This window comes from Pundamilia nyererei, unplaced genomic scaffold, assembly GCF_000239375.1.
Source record: "Pundamilia nyererei isolate P.nyererei 1_Seehausen unplaced genomic scaffold, PunNye1.0 scaffold00621, whole genome shotgun sequence".
NCBI classification, from domain to species: domain Eukaryota; kingdom Metazoa; phylum Chordata; class Actinopteri; order Cichliformes; family Cichlidae; genus Pundamilia; species Pundamilia nyererei.
The window spans coordinates 25,178-34,722 of NW_005188022.1; the positions used below are offsets into that span (position 1 = coordinate 25,178).

Genomic DNA, 9,545 nt, shown 5'->3' on the forward strand with positions numbered 1-9,545 from the left:
GTCTGAGATGTCCTATACAGTCGTGGCTTTAACTTTCTGAATTAAGCAGAAATTGTTTTAAAAATGAGACCTAGTCAAAATTTGAATTGCTATGCAGGTGATACAGAGCTTTATTTATATATTATTTATAAAGCCAGATGACACAAATATAAATGACAAATATATAGATATAGTTAGTTATATGTTAATTATCATAGGTGTGCTCTTTTCATGTTTTCTGTCAGAAATGAAAATACAAATCAGTGAGTTGAATGACAGAGTCGGTCATACACATTAAAAGTCCCCAGCTGATTGGTTTTAGTTGTGTCATTCCTACGTGGGAAAAAAAGAGTATTGCAGTTTCCATAGCAACAGAGAAAGTGCTGAAGAGTGGGTTGGTGTTGGGTGGCAGAGCGGCAGCGAGGTAGAGCAAGAAATAAGAAGAGGAAAAACAGAGTTTGAGACTGAAGCACTACCTGAGGTCAGAGTGGAACTACGCAGAAGAAGAAAAGAAAGTGTAAACGCTGAGATGGACAAGGACAGACAGCCTGTTGTCTTTATTTCTCTGTCGTGTACACATTCATTCATACGTCAGCCCTGCTTCCCAGGTGGAGGGGCAAACACGCCAGCTGCCTGACTATCTCCTCCCATCATTCCCCCTCCCCCTCCACCCATCTCCTTCTATAGCCGGATAAGGCAACTACAAAGCAGGCTGACTCGCCATTACAAAACACGAGATTTGAAGATTGCATCCTGGCATTTCTAATCAGATGCAAGGGGGGATTATCTCGAGGTCTCCTCCATTTTGTGCACAGCTGGGAGCTGCTGAGGAAAAAAGGAGAAGAAAAGGATCGGATGTGCGTGAATGAAGTGGAGTTACACAGAGAGAGGGAAAGGGGTCACCTGTGGATATGAGGAGGAGAGCTTTCTAAGGAACTGCAACCATCACCCAACACACAAAAGGAAGAGGACAGTGTCAGCAGCAAGTAGATCACTGTAAAGGTAAGCTGGTTGAAGAAAAGGACCTAACCATCTTTTCTTCTGATACAGGCACTGCTGTATGAATGGGTTCTACATGTATGCACTTCTTACCACGTCTGTCTGTGCATCATCTTCATGATTCTGTTTCCAATAGAGACAAGGGTGTGCAAAAGGATCCGATCTGGTTCCAGGTGGTTCAGTTCACTAGAGTAATTCCAGCAGCCTGATGTGTTCTACTTCTTTTTCTTTGAATTAGCCAATATCTGAAAATTTCCCATGGGCTATAATTGGAACAATCTAAATCTGTACCACCGCTGACAGTAGGGTTCCTGTGACTTGTATTACAGTGCTTTAAAAAAACACGTTCTCATATTAAAGAGATCCAGTCAGCTATTACTGAGACAAAAATAAAGCTGCTACTATTTTAAAATAATAGTTCACTATTTAAGGCAGAATAGTGAGTTAAAAAGAAGTATAGAAGTGGAATAAAAATGGGGTTGTCGTTCACTAGCATTGTAACCTCACCTTACACCTTGATTTTGTGTAAGCGGCAAAGAGCCAGTGAAGTTGAGCCTGTAACAGCTACAGAGGACGTGCTTGAAATGTCTGAATCTCAGTGGTGTGCAGTGACTTTTATACAGGCAAAGTTGATTGCCAAATTCTATAATAATACAAAACAATATGACCTCCATGTTGTTCTCCAATGTGTTCATCAGTGTTAATGTTGGATAGAAAGCAGGTGTAGAAAAATGTTTATATGAATGGGAGAACGAAGCAGGCTCCATAAAGTGCTTCGAGTCCTCCAGCAGAGTAGAAAACTCCTATTTTTTAAAAAACAACAGCCATTTAGCTGAATGATAGAGTGATTATGCATGTGTCCTTTAAATGTTCCATATGTTTGCATAAATATGGATACGAGGGCTTTCACGTTACATTGATCTGGAGAATTCTCACAGATCTGTACAGATACCATGCACTGCAGAGTAGATATCATCCACAAATAGCAGCAGAACATGAACTCCCTCAACAAGATGTACAATATAACAAATTAAAAACACCACCATAAACTAATGAAGAGGCTCACCTTGCACAGAGCTGAATGCCGCAGGTCTTTGGATAGAGAGAAAGGATGAAAGCAGAGGCAGGAAGTAACCAAGGACAAATTCTCCGGTTTTTATTCATTTTTTACGGTTTTTATTATTATGAATTTGCCTTCAAACACCAAACCTTTCTGAACCTATATATGGAGAACAATAAGAGATAAAAGACAACCCTCTTGGTGTATCCATCACCAGTAGATTTACACTACAAGTCAAAAATGTGGACACGCCTTCTCATTCAATGGCCCTCTCTCCATGAGCTTCATAAGGTCGTCACCTGAAATGGTTTTCCAGCAGTCTTGAAGGAGTTCAGAGATGCTGAGCACTTGTTGGTCCTTTTGCCTTCACTCTGCGCTCCATCTCATCCCAAACCATCTCTACTAAGTTTAGGTCAGGTGACTGTGGAGGCCAAGCCATCTGCCGCAGCACTCCACTCTCCTTGTTGGAAAAATAGCCCTCACACAGCCTGGAGGTGTGTTTGGGGTCATTGTGCTGTTGAAAAATAAATGAAGGTCCAACTAAACACAAAGGCTGGTGACTTGTATGAATTATCCTCAGCAGCAGAGGTGACTCTTGCTCTTCCATTCCCGGGGCGTCCTTGTGTGAGTCGGTTTCTTCATAGCACTTGATGGTTTTTGCAGTTCTTGCCAAAATATTAATTCTAACAACCGTCAAATAGGGCTGTCAGCTGTTTACCAACCTGACTTCTACACAACACAACTCATGGTCCCGACTCCATTAAGAAGGCAAGAAATTCCACCAATGAACCCTGACAGGCTCACAAGTATTGAAAGTCAAGAACTATTAAACAGGAAGGTGTGTCCAAACTTTTGACTGGGTGTGTACAAACAAAATTTATGGTTTTATATTATTTATTGCTCTATACTCAAGGGTGAAAGTTGGCTGGAATGACTTGGAAAGACATTCAAGGTGCCAGTGTTAATACGCTTTCTGTTTATTCAACATTTTTTTAGCCCTAAAGTGATTATTTTACAGTTCTGTGTCCTGGATAAGACGGAGCGCTTCACCCGACACCTATAAAAAGAATTGAATCAAGGGACCAGTCTATCCTGCCCAAATAGGGTTTATTCAATTAAACTGAATTGAATTTCTAAACTATTTAAGGGGGGAAAGGTCGCACAATAATAGCGTGAAAACAGAAAAACGTCCAACAGTCAGATGACCCCCCTTGCTTTTCACAGGAAGAAACATCAGGCAGAACCAGACTTAAGAATCGGTGGCCATCTGCTGCAACTGGTTAGGGTTAAAGGGAGGATGAGGCCCTATCCTGGAGCCGGTTCTAGGGAGGGAGCTCGATGATCAGGCTCTACACTGTAGTGAAGCGAGAGCTGAGTGTGAAAGTGAAGCTGTCAGTTTGCTGGTCAAGCAGCAGAAAATAGCTTTTCTGAAAGGTGGCTGGATTGATGAATGGTTCTCATCAGATCAGAATCAGAATCAGAAAGGGTTTTATTGCCAGATGTTGAGCAGGTTTACAACATTAGGAAATTGCTGCGGTGCTTCAGTGCAAACATACTGTCATAAAAATATAAAAATAAGAATAAGAATTAAAAGTGCTAAGTGGATAGATATATACATGATATATACATGAGTGCAGATGACCGTTATGGAGATAATATAACCAAGTAACCTCACACAGAGCAGAAATACTGGGAGCCTGCCTTGTGGATCTAATCTAAGGAAGATTTGGGGTGGTCTATTACTTTGTGGCAGGCAGTGGCAAAAGTGGCCAGAGGCAGTTGCCTTGGCAATCCCTCCCAGGTTACCAAGTCTAGCTTTAGGGGATGAAAACTAATTTCTCTAATGAGGAAATATTCCAAGCTTGTATGTGAAAATACCACTAGATATGAGAAATGAGCGAGAAACACTATTTATTCTATAGTTATAACCAGTGTTGGGTAAGTTACTTTGAAAAAGTAATTCATTACTAATTACTTAGTCAATATTGTATTTCAAATACTTATCTAATTACTGTGTCAGAAAAGTAACTTAATTACTAAATAAGTAATTTAACCAAATACTTCTTAGAATCCATCTAAACCTCGAGTGGCAGACGATAGAAATTAAACTCTTTAAATAATGAATAAAGACGGAGACTCTGCAGTACGCAGCGGCAGCATCTCTTCCACAGTGTAGCCTGCAGTCGTTTTTAAGCTCACCTTCAGACGCTTTCTGCGCTGCTGAAGTAAAATCAGGTTTTGCTGCCTAGCGGGAGGTGCCGCGGTGTTATCCATGGATGATGAACAAGGATCGCTCAGAAGTGTTCGTCTATGCTCCGTGTCAGGCGCTTCAGTAGATGACTCGTGCTATGAACAGCAGCCCATAGTTTTTACATATTACTGTAATGTTCTTGTCTGCTCGTTTCAGAAAAGTGAAGAGACGGGAACATGTCCATGTCATGAAACAGCCACTCGCTTCAGTCCGACAGCTTCCGCTGTAGAAAACGACTGTGCAGCAAACCGGTGTGAAATGACGCGCAGCTGCACCTCAGCCATGTTCAAGCGGCAGAGTTTACTTCTACGTTTAGAAGACAAATGATTGAAATTAAATATTCAGCCAGTTTAATTATTTTACCATGTAACGCAAGTACATTATAAGTAACTGTAATTGAAATACCTAAAAATGAACAGTAATCAGTTACTCTACTCTTTCAGTGGAAAAGTAACTTAATTACAGTAACGCGTTACACCCAACACTGGTCATAAATAATTTGTGGAGCACACAGTCGCGGGGCATCTAATAAGCATCTAATGTGCATTATAATTATGATAGTAAGAACACACACACACACACACACACACACACAGATTCTGTTTTAAAGAAAATAATTAAGAAACAGAATATATTAGATTTATATTTCAAATATGACAAAATGCTGATTTTACAGCAGCAAAATGATTCTATTTCTACAGTTTAAACATTTAATAAGTTTTCTGCCTGCACAGAGTGAATAGTCAAACAAACTGAATTATCATAAATACATTATTTTATATGTATGACTTAATTTTTTTTGCTATTATTATTATTATTATTATTATTATATCACTAGGAATAAATAATAAGGAAAAGATTGTGGATCAGTTTTTATTGTGGCTATAGTATATACAGTATTGTGGAGAACGTATAAAATCTCACTGTATGTCCGTGTGTGTGTTTGTGTATAGATTTTTTTAAGTTATTACTCAACTATAAAAACAATAATAAACACAACTGCAGTGCTTTGGTTCTATAACATTCTTCTGTCATTACTTTATCATGGATTAGGTGAAACGAGTTTAAGTGTGGATAATTAAGTAATAGATCAGTGCAATAGCAAATTGTGCCTTGTTGTCAGATGGACAGCAAGTGGAGAGTGATGGATCAGAGGAGATGGAAGGAGAAAGAGTGAGTCACAGGCAGAGTCTAGTTTATTTCCTGTTGCCTTATGGTTCCAAGTGCTGTCACCAATATGATCCCATATTAGATTCTTGATGAATGTGGGTTGTTGTTATTCAGCCTGGTTCTGTGTGCTCCTTTTTAACTTAACCCTAACCCTAAAACATCTCTGCACAGCGCTGGTGCTCACTTTTATCCAACATTTTCCTGAGTGGATAATCAACCCATTCTGCACTGTTCTACAAGCCTCAAATCCCTGCTTTTTCAGGTGCTGGAAGAAGGCTGGGCAGTGCACGTTTGCTGATAGGTGATAAGTAAAATTTAAAATAACAAAAATACAAAAAACTTGGCACGAAACATGAAAAACACAGCAAAAACAAAATGTCAAACATAATGTCAGTTTTCTGTATAACTCCTTCGCACTCTCTTTCGACCTTCATCTTCCTGATGCTGCTGTGGCGCTGTGCTTGTGATTACCTTAATGACTTAATGAATGAAAAGCACTGAGTCGCTCCTTTCAGAAACCATTGGAATTTTTAAGATTGCACAAACTGTTCAAGATTTACAGTAGTTTAAAGAAACATTGGAAAAACCTTTAGCTGGTGGCAGGTTGGAGGTTAAAAGATTGCTCACAATGAGCATAGCATGTGCAAGCCTTAGAACGGTCACCACAGCAGGTCATCTGCCTTCCTTTCACCCTATCCTTACCATTCTTCTCTGGCACACCAACCGTTTGCATGTCCTCCTTCACTACAGCCATGGATCTTTTTTGTGGTCTTCCTCGTTTCCTCCTGTTTCCTCCGTCTTCAACTGTGTTCAACATATGCAGTGTCCTTCTAGTGTACAAGTCCATGGTGGTTTATTAAAAATTGGGTAAACACTGAAAATTTGTAATGATTTATGTTACTACAGCACCATGTAGCACTGTAAATATTTTAAAAACAGTCATTTGTGGACTGTGCTTATTTTTTGCAAATGATTACAATAAATTCATCTTGTCAGCTGGAAAATACATCACAATTCACTATTGTGAACAAATAAGTATTAGTATTTCTATTGAATTAAATAATGAATGCAGTATTAAAGTATACATTTATTATTCTGTTTTCTGCTCTGTTGTATCTGTGCTGTCACCTACACAATATGTTGTATTTCTTCCTAAAGGCCTTCCATGGCAGAGGCAGGGCGTCCCATGTCAGAGCTGCATCCAATGGGAGGAACTATTCCACTGCAGCCTATTTTTTCCAACCAGTCCATCTTTGACACCACAGAGACACCTACACAAGTAACATCACCCTCTGGACTGCCTCAACGACCATGTTACAACTGCCAGGAGAAATCCCCCAGTGAAATCTGTGAAGAACAATGTCATTCAACTCCTACTGCAACAGAAACCGCTAAACACCAACAAAGCCCATCTGAACACTTCCCGCTCATCATGGCTTCAAATCACCCACTTCGTCCAGTTGTGACAGAAACACTTTCAGACAATGATGAGATAGTTGTGAATACAAACACTAATTATCCTGAGACCATCAGAACAGAGCAGAATGTGAAGCTGGCCGCCCTGATTGTTCACAGGAGTCACTCGGACACTTTGCCTTTGGCGAAAACTGAAATTGCTTTCCACAGCAGAGATGCAAGCGTCCAAGAGGCTGAGACTCACTCCATGATGGCTTGCAAGCAGCCCATGCAGCTACATCAGTGCAACACTGTTACCACTATTTGCAGTGGAGACTGTAGCTTACAGCATCCTCAGAGGAGAGGTCTCTGTATCTCATCTGATGACGCAGATATCAAAGCGCAGTGTCAAGGAGAAGGCGGCCCTCTTTCCACTAAATGTGACAAGCCACACTGTTGCAGCTCCTATATCCACCATGCCAATTTTGAGGATACATTTGCTGCCTACTGCCATCCTCAGCCTATTCCAGCCCCCTCGCAGATGCTGCCACGTCTGGCAGACTCCAGTATCCAGCCTTCAGTACCACCTTCTTCAGCAGGAAACCACCTTACACTGCCTCGCCTCTTCTCCTCTGTTAGTGAGACTGGCTTAGATGCCAAACATTTGCTGCGTTGCTGCAATCTGAGCTGCTCCTGGATTAGTTCACTGCCACCTGGTACTGGCCCACAATGCTCCCAAAAACACTTAGGTAAAGATGACTGGTGCAGTACGACAACTGGCCAAGAAAGAATCACAACGCGTGACATGGGAACTATGACAGCCCAAAAAGTTCTGAGAGATATCGGGGTGCAGACAAATCAGACCACCGGTTCTCATGTGTTCCCTCAGATCTATCTGGCAGAAGCTAACAAGAGTAAGATGTCTTCTAGCCAGACTGACAGCGACAGAGACAAAAAAGCAAGTGGTGCACCTAAGTCCCCAGTCAAGGAAGTGAAGTGGGATGCAGAAGGGATGACATGGGAGGTCTATGGGGCCTCCGTGGACCCTGAGGAGCTGGGTCTCGCCATCCAGAAACACCTTGAGCTGCAGATCAAGGAGACAGCAAACCGTGCGGCCAAGCTCTCACAGCAAAACCCCAACCCCTCCCAGCAAGTCAGGAATGCTGGCTGTTACAGAAAAAGAAGGATGATGGGCTACCTCCAATCTCCGGCTTGCTGCAGTTGCAGCTCTGCAGCTGTTGATTAACTGAGCACCTGACAGATGAACAGGACCTGAACACTGTGCTTAGTAGCCACAAGGGCTGCTCATAGCGTCAACCTCAAATGTCTGGATGATACTGCATTCTTATAAGACAAACCTCTATACCAAATTGAATGGAAAAACTTTTCAGAAAGTGATCCTTATTCAAATATTGTAAAGATTATGAAAGCCTGATAATGATTAAAGATCACTATGACAAAGAAAATGTTAAAAAGAAATAAAACAAAAAACAACAAATTTTTGTTCCATCATTTCTCAGTGAAATATTACCCAGGGACATATTCTATTTATCTCTCAGTGGATGCAGACATCATTCATCAGTAGTCCATAATATGCTTCTGTGCACTATTACTGTTAATTAAATTGGTGTTTAGCTCAGTCAACAGCTCTTTTCACTGCCAGTTTTGCACAAACAGTACAGTACCAACGTCTAAATAACATTCATTCTTTTGGAGTTAACAGACTCCATGACAGTTCTCTGGGAAACTGCTAAAACTTACACGTTTCACCTCTTTAATGCTGCATTTTTATTGGTCATTAAAATTGTCAATGTTTTCATCTAATCTAGTTCTAGCTGTTGAACTGAATCTCTACCTTTTATTAAGAGTGTTTCATGAATTAAAAATGCCTGAAGTTCCCCATATCTTAATATAATAATAACTCATGATTAACTGCACAGTGGTGTGTAAAACACAGTGAGTGAAGGTTATCAACTCATCAAGTTAACCCAGCGTTTCCCCTGCGAGTTCACATCATATGACCCTTCTACAGAAAATGATCCCTATGAGTGCCACCTTCTCAGAGATGTTATCAAACTGTGATTTTAAAAAAAGAAAGAAAAAATTGTGAAGATCAAAAGCATATACCAATAAAATGCAACACTTTTGTAAAAAGGATACAATACACAATAAGATTTTAATTAATTTAAATACAGTCCCACAACCTGATAAAGGAGATGTGGAAATCACGTCAGTTTGTCACAGATCAAAGTAAAATGGTAAATGGCCTGTATTTATATAGCGCTTTACTCGTCCCTAAGGACCCCAAAGCGCTTCACACTACATTCAGTCATCCACCCATTCACACACACATTCACACACTGGTGATGGCAGCTACATTGTAGCCACAGCCACCCTGGGGCGCACTGACAGAGGCGAGGCTGCCGGACACTGGCGCCACCGGGCCCTCTGACCACCACCAGTAGGCAACGGGTGAAGCGTCTTGCCCAAGGACACAACGACCGAGACTGTCCGAGCCGGGGCTCGAACCAGCAACCTTCCGATTACAAGGTGAACTATAAATGTGACCGATTAACAAAAAACTCCACGAGAATCTATAACACACGTTCCCAACATTTTAGTTTTTACTTCTTTATCTACAGACTCTGCTGTTTATGGTTCAAGAGTAAAGATTACATATAAAAACACAAT

At 40.9% G+C, this 9,545-nt stretch overlaps 1 protein-coding gene across 1 annotated transcript; it reads left to right on the plus strand.

The window, feature by feature from the left end:
• The first annotated feature begins 408 nt into the window (after nt 1-408).
• LOC102212522 (uncharacterized) lies at nt 409-8,343 on the plus strand. Its single transcript, XM_005754659.1, has 2 exons — nt 409-981; nt 6,618-8,343. Exon 2 carries the CDS (start codon nt 6,625-6,627, stop codon nt 8,098-8,100), a length of 1,476 nt encoding a protein of 491 aa, XP_005754716.1. The 5' UTR covers nt 409-981; nt 6,618-6,624; the 3' UTR covers nt 8,101-8,343.
• The last annotated feature ends 1,202 nt before the right edge of the window (nt 8,344-9,545 follow it).

Bases quoted from the DNA above. Each gene is read 5' to 3' on its own strand.
- LOC102212522 (XM_005754659.1), top strand. From the start codon at position 6,625: ATGGCAGAGGCAGGGCGTCCCATGTCAGAGCTGCATCCAATGGGAGGA.